Genomic DNA, 21730 nt, shown 5'->3' with positions numbered 1-21730 from the left:
AGAAAAGTACCTGGCTTCCTACAGCATGTGTTTTTGCTCAGGCATCTCTACCCCGATAGCCAGAGCTCTTCTGAACACACTTGGGTCTGAGATGGTATGAGGGGAGGGTAACCTCGAAGGCTGCACCCAGCAGAAGAGCAGGGAGGTGCCCTTCCAGTCTGAAACCCCTGGTTAAGAGACCGAGCCACATTCAAAGCTTCATTTCCTACAAGGGTGGGGAACATGGCCATGGGCATCAGTCACTGTTGCCACAGTCCTCAAATAGCTTGGGCTATTTTCCAGCTGGTCATAGCAGAGGCTGAGTACGTTATGTGGCAGCTAATGCAAACTAATTTTTCCTACACTGCTGCTAAAGTATTCAGAGGTATTTTCCAGTTAGTAGCTTGTGAATTAAGGCTTCTAGCACATGCCATACCTAATTCTCTAACTGAATATTGAGAACAGCAGTGATTTGAGAAAGAAAAATAAAGACTGGTATAAATACATTTATGAGATTTTAGATTAAAATGTGAGTCTGATATTTCCAGGAAAAATATAAAGCAGAATTTTAAAATACCACAGCTATGCTTGTCAATAGCTATATTCAGCTGCTCCTGCAGTCTACCAGAAAGGATGAATATGATTTTTGATCATTACATCTCTGCGGTAGAACAACAGACTTCCAACGCATGGGTTGCTATCTGGATCTTACACTAACAGCTACAATTTCCTCCATGCAGAACCAAAGTCAGGCTTCTGAAGGACAGACGCAGATGGTACCTGGCTGACAGCAGTGTGAAAATGCAGCACGACCATGGGCTGGAGTGTGTCCCCCAGAAACAAGGTGCAGGGATGCAAAATGCCAACAAAGGAGGGGTGGGAATTATTCTGAGGTGGGTTTACTTTATAAAATGTCATTTGGATGCAAGAAGTGAAATAACCCGTGGGAGAAGAAGTCCTTCCCATTAATTTCTCCATCATCCCATCCCAGGGGTTATATTGCACAGAACCACAGAACGGTTCGGGTTGGAAGGGACCCCTGGAGATTATCTGGTCCAACCCCTCTGCCAAGGTAGGGCCACCTACAGCAGGTCACACAGGAACGCGTCCAGATGAGTTTTGAATGTCTCCAGAGAGGGAGATTCCACAATCTCCATGAGCAGCCTTTCCACTGCTCTGCCACCCTCAACGTAAAGTTCTCCCTCATATTGAAGTGAAACTTCTTGTGCTTTAGTTTATGGACATTGCTCCTTGTCAGGCTTGTCTTCCATATGCTAACTTATTGGAGGAGGTCTATGAACTAGTACCAGCATCCCATGCCAAGATTCTCAGACTAAGCAGCAAGAGCTTTGTCCCCGGTGTAGTTGGGACATACAACCCTCCCTGCAAGAACCAGACATGCTCCCCTGGGCCCAAGGGATGCTGCCCCATAACCTGGGACCACGTTTTGTGCATGATTCGGCGAGCTCCTGATGGCCACAGCAGGTCTTGGGGTCTGCCCGCTCAAACACAGCGCTTTGTCCTGTGTGGGCCCTCCGGCCTACCCCCGTTTCACAGCCGGCCGTACGCCCGTGTCCTGCGTGCAGCGGGCAGTCTGGTCTCCCGCAATGTGTCGACAGAAGCTCGGGGCGTCCCCTCTGCCCCCAGGGACGTGGCACCGACACTGCCCGGGCCCGCCGCCAGCTCTGCGTGAGGCCGCTCGGCCAGACGGCACCCGCGGGGCAGCGGCCGCCGTGCTCCTCGGGCGCCGCCTCGCGCCCCGGCCCGGCACTGCAGCCACACGGCCCGGGCGGACCCCGGCCCGAGCGAGAAGCGCCGCGTCGGCCTTTGGCTCCAGGCCCGCGCCGGCCCTTCACCCCCAGCCCGGGGCCCGTTGTTAGGGCAGGAGGGCGCGCAGGAGAGGCGGTCGGACAGGCCGCTCGGCCGGGGCCAGCTGCACCCAGCTTCTCCGGAAGAACAGCACAGGCACCACCAGCTTGGGAAGACGTAGAAGAGGCATGCCCTGAGACTTTATGACCAGTTGTCGCTCAAAGCGCTCAGGCTCTTAAAACACCGTGTCAGACAGCCTTTGGTGTCTCAAACCTCACTGCCAGGAACTGCACTGAGGAACTGCTCTCACTTCACACAGAATTCCTGGGTGTTTTATACATCAGCTTCAGCACACACCTCCAGACCTTACCTCCATATAGCTCTGGCAGTTAGTGCATCTCACCACAGACCTGGCGCAGTACCATTGCCCCCTTCCCACGCTGTATCACTTTATTGAACCCACACAGGATTTCCTGGTGCCATGAGAGGTCCCATCTTCAGAGACAAAACCATCCTATACATTCCAGTGAGCAGCAGTACGCTCTAACAGGCTAGAAGGCGCTATTACTTGCCAAGCAAGGAAACGAAAAGTGACAAAGCTGTTCAGGTATAGGTGATTTCATATTTGCCTATTATTTAATTTTACCTCCATAAAAAACTCCATGTGTAAACCCAGCCACCTTCTTCCAGCATCCCCAAAACAAAGCTGGTTGAGTATAGAGTCCTTGAAAATTTATGTTCTGGCAATATCGCAGGTGCTGGACAAAAACATAAAGTACAAGAGGGGAAGTCATAGGAACAGTATGTTAATTATTTGTTTTCTTTCTTTGAATGCTAGCTTTATTCATCCATTAACATATCCAGAGAAAAGGGAAACACACACAAACAATCCCCTCCCCGCCTTCCTTTCCCCCATTTACAAGGGAACCCCGGTCAGCCAGCTTCTTTGGGATGTGGATAGTTATACTATGGCCCAGTAGGCCATAGGTTCATGTGCCAAGAAAAGCCAGACTTTCCCTTATCCATGCCAGCCTCCAGGCCAGCAGGTTAAGTGACTTTCGGCAGAGTGCTCCTCAGCAGCACTTTGCACCACCTGGGCTCGTGTGCCTGTCCTCAAATGCAGTCACTGGGAGGATGCTGGAGTATCTCTCTACATCCCCGGGAGTGCACACACTCAGTTTTCTTGACCAGCCACCATGAGCAGCTCAACTTATCTCCTATCAGTGTTCCCACTGACTCCAACCTGGCTTGACTGGGTCCTCAGTACCTGACAGAGGCCCCTTTGGCATCATGCTACTAAAGAGTGACAGGGAGGAAAAAGAGTTGTTCCCTTGCCTACAGTGCCTCTGGGGTTGCCATCACAAGCCAAGATCATACGGGTTACAGCCTGGCAGCAATTTAATTTCTACAACCTACCTATCACACAAGGAAGATGTCACTGACATGCACCACTTAAAGGGAAAAAAATAATGAAGATAGACAATTACCTTTTTCTATCCATACTTTATTGCAGGTATACATATAATTATTTATATTTTATTTTAACAAGAAATTCCTTTCATGGAAAGGAGAAACTTTTACCATTAAAATAGAGTGATTATACCATGAGTATTTTACAAATATATACAAATATTGGCAGCTAGTTTCTAACATCAGCTAATAAATGCTTACACATTACCCTCTACCAAACCAATCCAAACTGAAAATAGCAAGAGACCTTCTAAATCCAAAGACAAACAAAAAATAGATCTATTACGAGCAGGAACAGAGTTGTTTTCTTGGGTTTTTTTTCATATGAATACAAAAACTTGCATGATAGATATTCACAGTGCTTGTAAGATATTCATTCATTATCAGTCTATACACAAAAGTGTCCAGTCTCCCCTTCATACGCATATGTAACTTGCAGTTCCGGAGGAAGCTGCATAAATCACTGAGAGAAGACAGTCAGACCGGGAGAGTTTGCCTTCCCCACCAGCCATGAATAAATACAAGAAATCCTTATGTACATACAAGGCAGTGGATGCTCATGCAAGAGCCAATTACACTGGTTTGGGGTATTGGTATGCTTTACAACCAGCGACAGCAGGATTACAGGTGGATTTCACCAAATCCATTGAGTGCTTAGTAATTGCAACAAGAAACTACCAATTTGCTTTGTGGCAATCAACACTTCAGTAAGGTGGTTAGGCTGAAGCAGGTATGAATGTGATTGTCTTTTGAGACAAGTGTGCACAGATGTGAGCATGTGGTGCACACATGTTTTATGACACTTTTCCAAACAACTATACCCACTGAATTTTGAGCTTCTTTCCTGTTAACAGCCATTGCCACAACCACAAGTAACTGTATGTCTGCATGGTTGGACAGCAAGTTTTTCAGGACTGGCACTCCAGACCCCCGACCTTTCCCTTGGACAGACAGGCATCACTGCAGTAAAAACCATACCTCTAGCTCTGTGATTCTGCAAAACCGAGGTTGCTCCCTGCAGCACAGCCCCAGGCCTCCTGGATCGGAGCTGTGCCTGTCTCCCATGGCTTATGGCCAAACAGGGCCCAGGTAACAGGGAGTGACCAACAGCAGGATGCTGGACTGAACCGTTTGTCCATTTAGATCCATTTAGGAGAGTTTATTCTAGATGAAGTAAATAGACCTAGGTACTCTGTAAAGGCATTTTGGCTTTGCTTAGAAGAAAAGAGGTTATGGTGAATACACAGCTCCTAATTATTCATTATAAAAAGGAAGAGTAGTGTGATCAAAGAGGTCACAGTCAAATAAGTCATGACTATGGTGAGCTTGTGCTCATCATTCATTCCTCAAACACACAGCTAGGGTTTGGTGCCAGATTCATTGCAGGGGATGTACAACCACAGATGCCACTTTAGTAAATGCAGATGCACCTGCACACTCTGTCTCTATACCTCACTCACTTGGATAGACACAGCAAGATGAAAAACTTCACAGATCTGCTATTTTAATAAGGTACAGGAACAAAATTAAGCCTACAAGCCCACCATCAAAGCAGCAGCTCCAACCCTCCTCATTGCGGGCTGGCTTCCTTCCTTTCCTGAATCTGGCTATCTTCAGCTTTTGAGTGATGGACACTGCACAACACACACTTCCTCAAACAGAACAGTATCAGTCTATTTCTAGAGTCTGCAAAAAAATTATTAGCTTCCACCTGCAAGGCTGTCAAAACCTGGGCACAGGTTACACATGCCTGTAAGTACAAGCTTCCCAAATGCTTGGAATTGGTATGGGAAGGAGGTACTGCGGGAGGGCAGGGAAGGAAATCAAATGAACATAGGCTTATTTGGATATAACAAGGTAGCAGGATGCTTTCCACAACAAATGCTTCCGTCAAACGGCATAATTACCATTATTTTCCTAGTGAGAGCAAGCACAGCCAGCTCCACCACTCAAAATCACCAAACAAGTACCCTTTGTTTAACACACAAACACCCTATGCTTCCACCACTGCCAGCCCTCGAGCACCACACACACATTTGCATGACCTACCCATGACTAAGTAGGACACAGTCACTCAGTCTGTCCTTCCAAAGTGACTTTTCTCTGGTCCATACTTGCCTCCTAAGCAGAGGGAAAGATTTCTAAGGAACAGATTTATTAAAAACAAAGAATAAGAACAACATTAAAGTATGATTCAGCATTAAGGGGTGATCATGCCTGGACAAATTCTCCAGTCACACTCCTGTCTTCAAGAGCCAGTCAATTAACTCGGCTGCTTCTGAGAGCACAGAAGACAAGTCACTTGTTTTATTCCCTGCCCCATCTCCCCAAAGATATAAGCATTTATTTACCAATCTGCATCACAGCAGTAGTAGTAAGAGCTGAGAGACAGTTCAATTTGTTGCGTTAAAGAAAAAAGGAAAGAAAGAACACACAATGTATTTGGCTGGATGCTTACAGTAAAACAAAAGAAAAAAGAAAGAAGAACTTCTGGCAGAGCAGGTCTTGCTCCCAGTAAAGCGAACAGGTAACTTGTGTTCATTTCAACAGGAACAGGCTATACTGTATATACAGAACTTCCATACACGGCCCTTCAAATGTGCTCAGAGTATATCCTGACCTGACAGCTGTTGGCAGTGGTGTAGCAGCACAGACTCAAGACAATGCTAGTGTACAGGTAGTTTGGTTAACTTAAGTGAACCACAAAAGAAAGGCAGGAAGATAAACTGACATAGACTTGAAATTTCTTTCTGATAAGTCCATTTAAGACACAGTGTTTGCTTTACTAGCTCAGTGCCAGTTTTGGTCCAGGGTTTTTGGTTTTTATGTTGGTTGTGTCACTGCTAATGGTGCAGGCCACTTCCATTTTCTGCTCAGACAGACACTTCAAATGCAAACATTAAGTGCTACACTCCAGTTGATTTGCCCTTTAGTCAGGTCTGCGGAAGTGATGCCGCTTACTGATTATGGAGCTGAGCAACAAAGCTGCTCACAATCTCCTGCAAGAACCAGAGTGACATCACATGTGTTAATGAGGTATATATTTCCATGACGAGCTGTTTCCTGGTATGGAAGAGCTCCAATCTCATTACACCACAAATTCCTCTGGGAGCTGGTCTTCTCCAAGAAGATCCAAGGAAAGGCAGTTCATGGATCGCTTCCCATAAAGAGCAGACTTGGTTTTGCAGTCTGCTGTGGAATAAATGCAGCCATAGATAGACAGCTTATCCTCCAGGCTGCAGCCAAACGTGTAGCTGTGGGACGTGTCTGAAGACAGCGTGGCACTTAGTGGTGGGTGCCGATGCTTGTAAAGGCGGATGTCATCCAAACTCTGGCTGTGCTGGTCTGTGCAGCTCCTGGTTTTGAGTGATCTGACCTGTCAGTTCAGTCACACACACAGGAATAAGACCAATGAGCTCAGACACAGCCTAAGGTTGCTGGCTATGCATGCTACAAGTTTCCCAAAATTGTCTTCTCCTACTTCAAAAGAGCCCCACCAGCCTGAAGAACGTTGGCTTAATGAAGAAGCTGTGAACCATTGAGAAGTTACAAGTGCGTTAAGCTGCCCTGCCACATTCAGCCGGATCCTGTCTGTCTGCACAGTGTCCTCAGTGTCCAGTACAATGTATCAAATACTTGACAGGTACTGACACCTGAATGATCTGGTACTTCTTGGCAGATCCATGCAGTCATCCTCGAATGGATGAAATGCACATGACCAAAAGTTACTCCAACTTCTTGAACACGCTGAGTTAGTGAAAATCTAAGAAGCTCAAAAGAAGGTTCAAGAAGGCAACCATGCAAACTGGTAAGTGTCCAAAATGGTGTAACACCTAATGGTGTTACGGTGTCCAAAGTTAACTGTGTGACATACAGTTTCATCTACATAACTTCGTTTAGCAATGAAGAAAACAGGAGTGACATACCAGCAGTAATTCGCAGAGGCAGCGTCTTACTACACAAGCTGTAGTGACTCAGCCTCTGTGGAGAAATTACTGACCATGCCAGACATTTCCAACTTCCCCACCTGTTTTTTCTTACTCTCTTAATTGTCAGCTTTTAAATGCTAATATTAAGGCTGATTTCAGGAATGTAATTTTTAACCAAGATACTTCTATTAGGAACACAGAAAACTTCCTTCCAGTATCACTTCTCTCACTTACACGGGATGGGAATTAAAAACTACCCTGAGGAAATCCTGTGCTGGCTCAGCTGCGCTCCCAGAAACAGGCACATGCTGTATAGTCTAGTCAATGCTAAGGAAATCCAGTCCTGCAGCATGGCCTTGTAAGGAAGTTTGGGGGGTTTTTGAAGTATAAGAGTGGCAGCCAGGTCTTTGCAATTGCTTAAGACAGTCCTGTGTTGATCAGAAACATTCTTATAAAACAGATGCCACCTGATCAATTAATAGCACAAAAGCATGTGCTGGTAAAAGCATTAACATTAAAAGCATTACTTTAAGCAAGATGCCTGCTCCCTGCCTTGCATTCTGTAAGTCACTCCACTCATACAGGAATAAGTTCATTAGGATTTGTTCAGCTTTGGAAGAAAAAAAAGTTTAAAACCTAAACCATTCTTTTAGCAGATAAGGCTAATTTAGATTCAGAGAGGAAAGAAATGGTGGAGGCTTGGCTTTGGTTTTGTTTTTATCTACCCCAGTGGGTACAGCTATACTTTGAAAAGAAATGTTGTTTTGCCTTAGAAAGACATTTTAATAGGCTTTTTCCAAGCACAACTTATGAAATAACATATTTTACCATATATAGTTGTCTTTTCTCAAGGGTTTGATGAAAAGAAAATGTTGACAACAAAGACTTAAGCACACGCATAGTATAATCACACAAATGATAGTAATTAGGAGCTTGAGTATCTGGTTTTGCTCTCATGTGAGCCCCTTTTGGCTTCAGGAACAGGAAGATTATCAAGTTTGCAATGCACATCCAAACTGCATGGATGTGTGGCTATGTCTTGGCTCTAGCACTGAAAATTTGGAAGTGGGTTATTTTCCATTTCCCATTTCTGGAAGCCTAAGGCAGACAGAGCTGGATTGCAAGATTTTCCCACCAATGGCTCCAAACCTCTCTATACTATTCTGGACCCAAAGGCTGCTCTCATTCTACTCCTACTGAGCAGTAGCTGGCCAACAGCTGGTTTTGGTTACACCATTTAAAAATCAGTCAAATCCAGATCAGTTAAGGTCACTGATTTACAGCTGTCTCCATTGCACTAGACCTTGGTTCAATGCCCACACACAGACCCTCCTACCGAGCACCCCCCTTACCTGGTGAAGGGATTCCACACTTTGGCCTCTCATTTTTATTAGCGTGACTTGCACCACAGACAGCGATTCCTGATTTATAGCTACAAAGGAGAAGGAAGAAGTGAGAAGCATTGCAGATTTGAGGTTTTGTAGGCTGCAGAAATTCAGGCCACATTCAAGCAGTGCTGGCTTATATGTTTAAATATACATCAGAAAGCACCTTCAACACTCTGGAAGGTTTGCTCACAAGTACTCCTTTTTGCCTCTAAGGATTAATGTTTGAAAACCTCAAGAACACAGCTTCTCGCCAATGTGTCCCATATTCGCCAATCTTGCTTTGCTATAAGGGCTGTGTGTCTTAAGGCCAGACAGCTTCTGCGTGACTCCATTCTCTGGCATTCCCTGTATTATAAGCCACAGACCTTTACCTATTCATCGCTGTGACTAGCCTGTTAATCTGTGGTTGAACACCTTGTCTGTTTTGTGGTATAGAAGATTTTACAGCAAATTCTTTCATGACAAAAGGCTATCTGTTTGTCATTAACCGAGTATAAACTTGGCAAATTTGGAGAAGGGAGACCTTGAGGAAGACAGAGGAGAGCAGCATAGTACAATAAATGGTGCTCCCCTTTAACTTCTAGATGAGCTGACTTCAAATCATGTTGCAGTAGGGCAATAAGTAGTATTGGCAGTAGTTTGGAAGAAGATACAGCTTTCTTACATCCCCTCAGATTATGTCTGGTGCTAGAGCCTAAAGGAAAGCATTGAGCAGTAGCAGAAAGCCATCTCACCTTGGCAGCTGGCAGCATCTAGAGGAAGAGATTCAACAGATTCTCCCACAGTGGCCTCCTCTAACTGGTCTCCCTCTAAAGGCTCATCTACAGGCACCTCCTCTGGTTCATCTACTGCCAGCTCAAGCTCTAGGAGGAAGAGAGCAGCAGGAGTAGGGTTAGCATTACACTTCTGCTCCAAGCTGCTTCACATTCTCTTACTCCCTGTTTTCCTGCAGGAATAGAGAAGAGCAGGTTTAGAAGTTGATCTGCATCTCCAAAGCCTTTACCATCATCCTGAGAGTCATCTTCAGCCCGCCCTTTGCTGCCACTGTCAATGCCTGAGCTGCCGTAGCTGATGGTTGAGCTGCAGGATTTCTCTTTCCTGTGCACCCGGTCGATGCTGAAGGGCTCATCCACCGACATTTCCACTGACACCCGGTGCCTGGAGTCAGCCTCAATGCCTGATGTGTGGGAGCTGCCGTGACTCCCTGTGGACTGGCGCGAGAGGCGGTTGTCCCTCCGGCTGCCCCCGCTACTCCCACTGCCACGTGAATTCTTATCAGATGGGTCTAGGTCCATGTCCAATGTGTCACTGATATAGGACTCCCGATAGCGCTTCTTCTCTGAGGAAGAAAGATGAGAGAAACCAGTGGGAATTTTAAGCAGGACTGAAGGAAGAGTAGCAAAAATAACATGGACTGGGACAAACCAACCATTAAGAAACAACTGCTGCAGCTACTGAACAGGTACAGGGACCGTTTAATATTTTGCTTCCTCAGTAGATACTAGGATGCTCAGCTAGTTGTAAAAGAATTAGTGAGTCATGCTTGCAGTAAACCCAGCATCTCCTGAATTAGAACAGGCAGGTAGAGGCAGTTATGATACAGAAAACAGTTAGCTTCCAAACTGAAGGAAAGGTTAAAAAAAAAAAGGGGGGGGGGCGGAAGAGGGGAGAATGACTCAGCTAACCCAAGTGCTCAGTCTTTAAGAGCAGAGTGCAATGATATCTTCTTGAAACAGTCAATAACGTGTGGAGACAGCCAAGAACAGGATCCCTATGGCTGGCGTTTATTAGTGATTTATTAATTATTTTCTGACTGCTTGTATCTGTTACCTACAGAGAGGTGTGCTGAGTGTGGTCAAGAAATCCATGAGACACTAGTAGACACAAACCAACCTAGGGCCTTTTGCACACACACTTGATTAGTGAGCCTTTCTACAGGTGACTGGCACATGCCACTGGTTGCACCCACATAGCTCAAGGCCACTGCTATAACCCCACTGAAGAGAAAGACAACCAAGCTAGATGAGACCAAGCACTGCCTTGCCCTGTACACTGATTCCATGCAACCAGTGATCATCACTTATACTCCTTAGAGTTAGTTGAGATGGGAAGTAACCAGAAATAAGTTTCCAGCAAGGAACAAGTTACCGACCACTGCTGGCTGACTTCTACTGACCTTGAGCATAACAACACAAGTCTTACAAACTCCAGTGAAAACAGAGAGAGCATGAATGAAGAATGCAGGGAACAGCAGTTAGGAAAGAAGTAGGATGAAAAAGGCATTCAGAAGAAGGCTAGAGGGAAAGGGACACAATCCTCTGACAGAAAACCTATGCAATGTGTTAAAAGCAGTCACCAGGTAGAGGCAGGCTGAGAAGTTGTAGCAGATCCAGCTTGCAGAGTTGGAAAATGGAACAGGGCAAGCTGGGAGGTAATGAAATGACTGAAGTTTGTCTGGAAGGATACTAGGGACTGTCAGTTCACATCACTGTTCTTACAGAGAGGGGACCCCCATCAGAAGAGACAAATTCTGGGAATCCTGATCTGCTCTTGGGCTCTAGCACCAGCAAATCCTAGCTTAAGAGTTGCACCTACAACTCTTAACTGTCAAACACTATAGACTAAATTGTGTGCAGTCTTTAGTAAAGGGCACTAAAAAATTAAGACACAGGCTCACAATTTGTACTGCTGCTTGAACACAATAAGATCTAATCTCAGTGGAAAGCTTTTTATTCAAAATTACTTCCACTTGGAAACGTGTGTCAAATGTGCACAAATTAGGAGCGTAAAGAGCAAAGATCTCCTTACTCAAAGTAAGACATTACCCGTCTACTGCACTCACACTTTCTGATCACAGTCTAGCAATGTGGGAGCCATAGACACTTCCCAGTAATGGACTTGAAACATACCTAACACCTCTATTTCTCTCACTGGCTTCCTGATAAGACAGAAACACCATTAATTAGATAGAGAGCAGCCAGCATGAAGCAAGAGCAGAGCCTAACTCTTACCCTTACCAAAGTCACCTACTCTTCCATCACATACCTTCAGCCTCCTCCAGTTTTTGGATTTGCTTCAGCACTGGTTGGATATTGAGAAAGAGCCGGTGGCTGTTGCTGAGGAGCTGCAGCAAGTGCCGTGACCTGAAGGGGCAACCCGTGTAGTAAACCAGTTTCCGTGCAGAGGGCAAACCATCTGGCTGGATCTCAAATTTTTTACCCTGCATAAAGAGGAGAAATGCCAGTGAAATGAGCATGCTTCCAGCCACAAAGCCATCAAAGATAGCTGCAATCTTGTGTGTATGAGTAACAGGACTTGACATGGCAAAGCGGGCTTTGCCAGGTCCCAGGTTGACAGCCTGTTGCCAGATGGCCTTCGTTCCGTCATACTCACCAGAAACGCCAGCTTCCCGATGTGTGACCAGGGAAAGTCGTAGAGGAGCTGTCGAACGTGGTTCACCTCCTGCAACACATCAAACTCAGAGTGACACAGGGACTGGCAGGTACAGGGTGGAGTCAGTGATGTGCAAAGAATTTGCAAACAACCAAGAATGTGAGATATGCGGAGCCTGGTGCTCACAGGGGAGGCAGAGGAGCCGCGGTGGGGGGGAGGACAGGGAGCTGGGCAGAGTTAATGCTACACCAGAAGGCTTTCACAGCAGTCTGTTACCTGATAGATGTGCATTCCTCTGAGGGTCAGGCCCAGGATAACTGTCGGGCGATCCTCCTTCTTATCCTGAAAGAACAGAAGAGCTCAGAGTAAAAGGTTAATCTACAAAGACCACACTCTTTTTCTGGCACCTACTGCAGGAGAGGTAGCAGGACTCCTCCATCAGGCAGATGCCATCAGCTCATTCAGTTTTTATTGTGTTTGTAAAAGGCACCTTGCCTTGTTGACCCCTGAAATATCTACACCTAAAATCCCCTCTTGCCGGGCAACTCAAGCATTTCACCAGCAAATGAACACCCTAGCTACCCTGGCCAGGCAATCCAGCTTTAGTGATCTGAGAGCATGGACAACTGCTGCTCTCAGAGGTACCCTGTAACCTCTTATACTGCTATGTGCTATTTCTGCTGTAACCATGAACATGCACCACTCACTCTGCAGGTGACAGGGAGCCCAAAACAGAAGGGACACATATCCCCTTCTCCTTGCCACATCACTGCTGCTAAAACCCAGGGACTTGCTGGACCTTAGATGTCCCTTGGCAGGGAGGGGGCTAATCAATGCCCAGAGTTAACAGAAACTTTCTTTATAACCTTTTGACCTCAGTGTTTGGAGCAGGTGATCTTAAATGTTTGCAGCTCTGTTGGAATACTGCCTTGTTTTTCCTCATCCTGTCTCTTGGTATGACATACTCAGTCTCTAATGAGATTCCTCTGCTTGAAGACCAAAAAAATATCATAAACTAGTCCTTTCAGTCCTTCCTGGCATGGCAGACTAAGGGAGGGGAACACATGCTTTTCTTGCTAGGAGGAGGAAGAAAATTTTGGGGTAAAGATTTATGGTTCACAGAACTCAAACTTGCTATCAAAACTTTCTCTCCTCATGGCATTTAAGATATAAGCCTTATGCTTGTATCATCCCATTACCTCCCTCTTTGGCTCAGTACCATCCATGTCCCAGTTTGAAGTCACTAGGAAATGCTTTCTGCCTCCTAAGAGCTTCGAAAATTGGTATTGGTCTGGAGGGGAGACACGGTGCTCAGTGCTGTGTTTTCTTTCAGAGTTCCCAACCTCAGTAGCAGGCATGAGGAGGCCGTAAGACAAAAGTTAACTGCAGTTGAAATCTCAGGGCAGCCAGCACACCAACACATTCACCTGGCACCCCTGTTTGTGACCCAGGTATCACCTAGGAGGAGGAAATCTCCTCACAAGATGAGATAACTGTGTCACACAGCAGGAAGAAGAGCACATTGTAGATCAAACAACACATGAAAGAGTCAGCAATGCATAAAATATAAGTTCAAGTTAGACAGGAATTTGGATATTAAGAACAACCAATTTCACAGCCCTGGTGCTTTCACATATAAATTATATCCTGTCCTGCCAGGTGGATTTCTTATGGTATTCAAGTATAACCAACCTGCATCATTAACAGTATTAGAATCAAAACAGAGAGGATAGAGGAGAGGTAGGGGGAGCACCTACAGTTCGCAAGGAACTGAAACTAAGCCTGGACTGTAGACCAAACTGGAACTTATTTCCTCCAGAAAAATCCATGTTTCTTCAGTAACTAGAACTGCTAGATCTGGTCAAGGGACATGGATACCTCCCAGACATAATTCCCACTTAGCACAACCAATCAAGATACTCCACTTTGTAAGACTCATAATGAAGTATCTCCATTTGGGAAAAAAGAGATCCAAGGCATTCCTAATTGCACAAGCAGGTTTCACTCACTTTAAGCAGAACAGAAAACTTCTCCTAATTCTAGACCTAAACTCTCTCAGCATGTGAAAACAAAGCACATTCTTTTTAAGCTGGCTTGGGTAAGGAGTCTAAAACTCAGGGACAAACAAAACAGGAATCCAAAAACTGACGTACAGCTGAAAAAACATCAACCACTCTGACAGGGTTGGAGGCGTAAGGGAATAAGAAAGTCAGGATGACTCAGTGTCACCTCAGTTATTACATGGCATTTGTGTGAAAGCTGGCCAACCTCTTGTCACCATTTCAACCAACTGTACAACAACAAAAAAAGGCTTCTCTGTGATTCCCTGGTGCAAGTCTATTGACAGGCAGGGACAAAAATCAAGTTTTGCCATTCTGGCACCAGTTTCTTGGCCAAGGAACAAAACTAGATTCCAGCTACACCTGTGTATCGACAACAGATTTGTTTGTGGGGACAGGCCTCATAGGCTGAAAGTTTCAGACTTGTTTTGCAAGTTCAGTGGTGCACCCAATTAATGATGGGAGAGAAGGTCAAAATAAGAAGGAATTTGTTTAACCTTCTGCAGCCTGTAGAAGTGGACAGGCACATCTTCCAGCAGACAGGACTCCTTAATGAACTTTAGCACTGCTTCCTTAGCGCTCAGCCCTTGCTGTTCTCGGTGCATCTCTGGGGCATGTTTCAAGATGTAGTCGCTCCCCCTCTTTGCAATTATCTAAACCGCAAGGAAAACAAACAGGTCAGCAACTCTTCAGCAATCCCCACAGGAGGCAGCAAAGCAGAGACTGGAAATGGAGGAGGTTCATACAGTCCCTCAAAACGTTAATCCATTCACCTCTACCTCCCTGGAGGATAAGCATTCAAAGTAGATGGTACCAATGTCTCCAAACAGATCCTAGATGGTAAAATCGTAACAGACCAGGACTATAGAGGTCGTGTCAGCTCTTTCCATTTTAATTACTGGAATTAGCTTTTCTAACCCCTGGCATCCATAAATGCTTGTAGGCAGATAACAAATACTGCTCTGCATGCCAACACAATCAACAGCAACATCTCTAAACACTGCAGAAATGCTAGGTGGTCCTTTTAAGACCAGAAACTACACATTACCTTGTTTAGCATTTCCATCCTCAAAGGGGTGGATAACACTATCTCAAGGTATTTTTTTTATCTGTTAGGAGTAGCTGGCAGGCATGTGGCTTTGCTAAGCAGTAGAAAAACCCACACTGGGCCATTTGCTCTTTGCCTTGCAAGCCCAGTTTCCATGCTTGCTCACATGACCTCTCTATACAAGGCTACAGGGCAGCCTAGCCCCATCTCAGACCACAAGCAGCAGTGACAAACCAGAAGGGCATTAGCTGAATTCACTTCATAAAATCCCTCACCAGTGGGCTCATTTAAAACTGAATCCCACTGGATACCTGAGAACATCCTGCCAGGAACAACCTGCCTAGGCTCAAAACAACCAGACCCCATCACCACCTGGTTTATATTAAGCCCCCTATTTACTCTGCTTGGTAACACCTCTGCTCTCCTCGGCATGCCTTGCCACATGATTTTGCCCTCCCACAAGAAAGGCTGGGCTCCGTGGAGGACAACACTGATGCCATCAGCTGTGCCATGTCAGCAGAAAGAGATGCACTAACACCACAGTTCAAAGCCAGGCTGATCACCCCAGGGCAGCACCACCTCTCCTCACCAGCACAAGGCTTGGGGCAGCCCTTGGCCAAATGATCTGAAGCACGTGTTGGAAGAAGAGTTTGTGCTGGAAGAGGAGATCACTCAATATCTCCCCATGGAAGCCCAGGGGCAGGGAGAGAAGCGTCCCCATGCCTGCCAGATTTTGCTCTTTGTAATGATGTAATAAATCATCCACATACCTCCTTGGGGTTGTGGCTCAGTGCAGGTGAGCCAGGATTTGCCTTGGCCTTTGCAATGTTTGCCAGATGAGCAATAGTCTGTGATAAGACTTTTAACTGCCCCAGAAGTGGCACAAATGAGACCCACCTTTTCCTTTGTTAGCTACCTTCTGCCAGGCAACATATAACAAGGAACAGCAAGGGATGAAGGCTTCTTGTCTGGGAAAAAGGCTCATTTCTGCACAGCAAGGCAGGCAGGCTGGGACTCGTGCATGAAGGAGGCTCTGCCAGCCTTGCCTCCCCAGCACAACTTCCGTCACTGCTCTGAACCTTCTCCCCAAAGCAGGGGACAGTGCCACCTATCAAGGGAGACACAACTTTGTTGGGGACCAACTACCTGAGGCATCTGGGCTTGAAATCTGCTGTCACAGCAGAGTAGGGGGCTCCAGAACTAAATCAGGTTGCAGAGAAGGTTCTGTCCAGGTCACAGGGAACATCCTGCTCCACCAGACATCCTCAGACATTACAAGGATGTACCTGTAGCAAAGCTAGCTTCCCCTTCTATTTTTATGGACACTAAAGTGTTCATCAAGGGACCTCGACACGCTTGTGAGGTGGGCTGATGCCAACCTTATGAAGTTTAACCATGCCAAGTGCAAAGTCCTACACCTGGGTCGGAGCAATCCAAGGCACAGCTACAGGTTGGGCAAAGAAGAGATTCAGAGCAGCCCTGCGGAGAACGACTTGGGGGTGTTGGTCAATGAGAAAATGAACATGAGCCGGCTTCAGTGTGCGCTCGCAGCCCAGAAAGCCAACCGCATCCTGGGCTGCATCAAAAGGAGTGTGACCAGCAGGTAGAAGGAGGTGATCCTGCCCCTCTACTCTGCTCTCCTGAGACCTCACTTGGAGTATTGTGTGCAGTTCTGGTGTCCTCAACATAAAAAGGATGTGGAACTGTTGGAACAAGTCCAGAGGAGGGCCATGAGGATGATCAGGGGACTGAAGCAAAAGAAAAAGAGAAAGTTGGGGCTGTTCAGCCTGGAGAAGAGAAGGCTGTGTGGAGACCTCATAGCAGCCTTCCAGTGTCTGGAGGGGGCCTACAAGGATGCTGGGGAGGGACTCTTCATCAGGGACTGTAGTGACAGGACAAAGGGTAACGGGTTCAAACTTAAACGGGGGAAGTTTAGACTGGATATAAGGAAGAAATTCTTTACTGAGAGGGTGCTGAGGCACTGGAATGGGTTGCCCAGGGAGGTTGTGAATGCTCCATCCTTGGCGGTGTTCAAGGCCAGGTTGGATGAGGCCTTGGGTGACATGGTTTAGCGTGGGGTGTCCCTGCCCATGGCAGGGGGGTTTGGAACTAGATGATCTTAAGGTCCTTTCCAACCCTAACTATTCTATGATTCTATGATTCTGTAAGTTTCCTTGACACTTACCACTAGAGGAGAACTCTCTGTAGGTAACCAGCTCTGACAGCGTCTTAGCTAATTTGCCTTCATTTGAGAACTAAACCAACTCTTAGATTTCCAAGTCTTGAAGGTCATAGCCCATGCACACATGCTTATAAATAAACATGCAAACCCATTTCCAGGCCCTTCCCTTTTCTCTTGCTGCAGTTGAGCTAGAGATTAATGACAAAGCAAGCACTAGAGGCATTGCACAGCAGTATTACTCCTTAGGGTTTGGGTCTAACCATCCCAGAGATTGGAACAAAGGGCAATGGACTTGGCTTCGAGGCACTAAGGTTTTCTGCAGAGCTTAGGTTGTGCAGATCTTGCTGATGCACCACTGCAAACACACGACCCTTTAAGCCACAGAAGAATTAAATTAAGACAGCCGCACTGTCAGAGTTCTTAATTTGACACCAATACATTCCTTCACTAAGGAAGGTTACCCACCTCACTGATGAGTGAGCCCAGGAGGAATGGGCACCTACATCCAGTGGAAAGAGAGATGTCATTTCCTGTGGGAATTCAGGGTGCCACTTTACCACTATGCCTGATCATTGCAGTGGGAGTTGTGGATATTGTGTGGCTGCAGTTAGGTACCACCTTGACATAGCTCCTGCTGCACACACAGTCTGTTGACAGAAGGATCCCCTGAAACTCACCCATTGCGGGAAATATGCCTGAGGTTCAAAATATTTGCCAGTGTGGACCTTCTCTCTGTAGTTGCCCAAGTCTGCCTGTAAGCTGTAGGCCGCCAGCAAGAAATAGATTTCTTCTTTGTGGTTGCATCGAGACATCAGAACTTGCTCTTTGAGATGGCAGTAGTAGAGCTGCCGTGCCACCTTATCACTGCAAGACACAAAGACAGATTTACTTGAAGCAGAAAGTTCGGGTGCAGACAAGGCCTCTCAAACACATCTGGTTTGGACAGGAGGGGTTAAACTTTGACATCCCTGATGTGTGCCAATGCCACCCTGATATAGCTGTGCGTAGGGGGCACCAAGCCAAGATCAAGGTGTTCTCCCACCGAGTGTTGTACAAACATGGGAAATGGTAGTTCCTATCTTGCTGAGCATGAGATCTAAGAAGTTAGGGCAGGGGTAGATGAAAGAAAATCACGTCACCTGTTTTGGAGTCTGACTACATCAAGCACTCTGTTTCTGTGGAAAGCCTGTAGCAATCGGGAGAGCCAACTCCCTTGAATCCCAGTCCTGTTTCTTACACACCTGTCCTCCTTTCCCCTCTAAACTCAGCACTGCTTTTTCATTTCACCTTGCCTTAGGCACAAGGCACTTTTCAACAGCCAATTCCTTGCAAGGTAGATCAAAAGACACAGGAGCCTTGGGCTTGTTTTTGTCTTCTTCCTCAAGCTGCTAAACAGGGATAGTCTGATAAGGCATAACTATTGCATAGCATTGATAACCCACACAGCCCCCGCTGTAAGAGCTCATGGGAAGCAGGCTGCTGACATGCATGTACAGATGAGGTGCTGGACACTACGATCTGGTTGGAAAAGTGTGTGTGTATAGTCTGAAGGGGCAATGCAACTATGTCTGCATGTCTCCACAAACCTCTCCAATTAAATTACTAGTGCAAGAGAAAGTTGTTTGTGATGCTAAAGGATATGTATGTCAGGGGTGGTAGAATGAAATGCAATCTCCCTTTGTACCTATAAGCAAAACTAAATAAAACAATAAAACACACCTAACAGCCAAACAGACTCCAGCAGAAAGACTCCCCTGTATCCAAAATGAAAGACTATGGAGAGAAAAAAAAAAACCAAAAAAAACCACCAAGCTTTGTTTAAGATGAGAACAAATGCCAAAAATTTGGTAAAGATTTTAATCCACCCAAATGATCCCAGCTCTTGGCTTGCCCCAGGGTCACAGCGATGCCAGAAGTGCTGATGCAAATTAACTCTGTCAGTTGTTCATTTTTAACTACCTCATCCTTTGTTCTGTACCAGGGATGAGGGTGGTGGTGTTTTGAGTGCAGCCCATATTCCATGTGAATAGACTGCAAATGCAAAACTTATGAAGTAATTTCTTTTGTCTGCTTACAAAAGTCCATTTCCAGGAACAGACTGCACAGAGCACTGCTCAGATACAAAAAGCAGATTCAAAATTATTAGCACGCGCTCTGGAGTATAGATAGATATTTTTGGTATATTCATCTGATGCTTTCCATCCAACCAAAAGACGCAAGCAGAAGAGTATTAACTGTGTTTTGATACTGTCGTCATTCAACCTGTTCTCTAAACACAGATGGAAAAGCAGTCACTATTTTCATAGGGATAAGGAGTATGATTCAAGGGCAAAATATTCATGGCTGGGTGAGGAACCCTGTGAAAGATAAAGAAAAAAAAAATAAAGCAAATCTTTTGAGCTTATTTCTGAGAGCTCACAGAGATGAGCTCAACAAATAAATATTATTTTTCTTGCCTCCTAAGAAAACAGTGAATAATTCAAAATACAGTAACGACCACAGAGGGGAACTTACCTTATTACTCTTCCATTTTCTACGTAGTATTGTACTCTGAAGAACGCAACAAAAGGAGGGCTGAATTTTTCTGTTCCCTAGAGCAGAGATAGACGACAAATTAAGTAATGTTCAACATCCAAAATTCCTGTTACCCATCTGGTAACTCTCTCTTCTCCTAAGCTCCCTCTCTCCATACTGCTTTCCATTTTCTGCTCTTAGCTCTTGGCAGGTTTTAGGGAGGAGATCCGACTGTCTTGCAGGCTCACAACCGTGAGGCATCATAAAACAGGCTAAATGGCAAAACATCCCAGGGAGGGTCGAAGGTTTTGGATGGGGGCAATGAAATAATAAAGAACATAAAGGAGCCCCAATGTAGCCTGGGGATGCTCAGCCTGGCACAGAGTAACCCAGCTCAGCACCTGGCAGCGCATTAGTGCTGAACGCAGCAGGTTGAACACAGCCTCCCTGGAGCACCAGGCAAGACGGCAGGGCAGCGTGCCACGCTGGCACACCTAGGAGGAGCCAGCTACCATTGTGCCGCACCACATCACTCAGCACGGACACACGCGCTGCTGTGTGCAGCATCTACTGCCTCGGGCTCAGGTGCACCAGCCTGATATTAGCTCCTCGCCTGTTGTTGGGCAGGGCTAATGGTTAGTTATCCACACCTTCCTGCAGCCACAGACCAAAGGGAGACATTGATGTCTGCTTCACACTGAAGATGTCTGTTAGAAGAAAGCCAGCAAGAGTTCTGCTTTTGTTTTAACTCCAGCCTACCTTTCAGACTTAGAGGCTTGTTTAAACAGGAGAGGAAAAAAAAAAAAAAGAAGGGAGGAGAAAAAGGAACAGCCTATCTTACTAGCTCATTCTCTCATCTTTCCTACTTTGCCACTCACTTCCTTAGTGTTCCTACAGGTAACTTTGCTCACACAGCCAGTTTCAAGGCTTTGCTGATCAGACCCATCTCACTGGGACAAGGTATATGGCATGCTGTGCCCATCTGATGCAGACAGCAATTTCTTGATCAAATATTTACATGTTATTTTTCTGGGACTTGTTCATAGTCATCCTATATTATCAGCTGGATGGGGCTTTCCACCTGAAACCTCTTAATAGGAATTAAATCCCTGTCTGCTAACTCAGTCCAACAGCCCAGATCCTCTCAGACTTCAAGTACTGCCAGTGGCAACTCCAGCCTTTTATGATTCACCTTGCATCAGAGGTCTGATACTTGTCCTGACTTAAAAAGTGTTGCAAGAATCCAGCCTCAAAGCAATCACAAAGCATATCCCACTCTGAGGTGATCGGAAACACTTGCCTCAGAAAGCCCTCACTGACTGGACAGACAGCCCTCTGCACAACTGGTAGCTATCTTTGGAGTAACCCTCATGTATTTGGGAGAAGCAGTGTGGGATAAGAGAGATCTCCAAACCTCAACAGTCATCTGCAAAGTTCTCTAAGCAGCAGAAATGGCAAGTGAAAACCCTTAAGGAAGGTGGAAAAAGTCATGATGAGCTAATTAAGATATTTGAATGTAATTGCATACTACACTGTGTTTTAGACTGTGGCTCCCCTAATAATGACACACACAAACAAGCACTATCATGTCTGAATGACCAGCACTAAACAATTACGTAGGCTTGTCTTTATTTCACATAGCTTTTCTCTCTGGTGACAGGCCTGGCTAGCCTTAAAGAATTAAAACTCTTCTCAAACAAAATATCCTTCTTCTTGCTGCATTGTCCTTCTGCATGTACTCTGGAAGAGTCACAGCTCCAGCCTCTCCCTCATAACAGGTTCAAGTCACAAAACATCATTTAGTCTCTTCTGCTTAAGCACAATGAGATCTCCAGACTCTTTGTGGGCTTGGCTAAGTTCAAAAGGAATACTGACCAAGTGACCTCTACTCTTGTAGCAGCTAAACAGCAACCATGCAGCTACTATTGCTCAGGTACAGTTGTGTAAGGGGCTGGTTT

At 45.8% G+C, this 21730-nt stretch overlaps 1 protein-coding gene across 1 annotated transcript in view; it reads right to left on the bottom strand.

Annotated features, from left to right (window-relative positions):
- Window positions 1-6346: 6346 nt before the first annotated feature.
- Window positions 6347-21730, bottom strand: part of FRMD1 (FERM domain containing 1) — a gene marked incomplete at both ends in the record, with an annotated part of 30548 nt that continues 15164 nt past the window's right edge. Inside the window, 10 exons of the mRNA XM_080615817.1 lie at window positions 6347-6634; window positions 8540-8619; window positions 9310-9438; window positions 9579-9914; window positions 11621-11795; window positions 11969-12037; window positions 12245-12310; window positions 14526-14681; window positions 17936-18122; window positions 19773-19849. Coding sequence (XP_080471943.1) covers window positions 6347-6634; window positions 8540-8619; window positions 9310-9438; window positions 9579-9914; window positions 11621-11795; window positions 11969-12037; window positions 12245-12310; window positions 14526-14681; window positions 17936-18122; window positions 19773-19849 — 1563 coding nt within the window. The remainder of the gene's footprint in view (window positions 6635-8539; window positions 8620-9309; window positions 9439-9578; window positions 9915-11620; window positions 11796-11968; window positions 12038-12244; window positions 12311-14525; window positions 14682-17935; window positions 18123-19772; window positions 19850-21730) is intronic.

The sequence above is a fragment of the Psittacula echo genome (assembly GCF_963264785.1).
Source record: "Psittacula echo genome assembly, chromosome: 4".
NCBI classification, from domain to species: Eukaryota; Metazoa; Chordata; class Aves; order Psittaciformes; family Psittacidae; genus Psittacula; species Psittacula echo.
The sequence above is the reverse complement of the archived record's forward strand: the minus strand, read 5'-3'. Positions and strand labels throughout refer to the sequence as shown.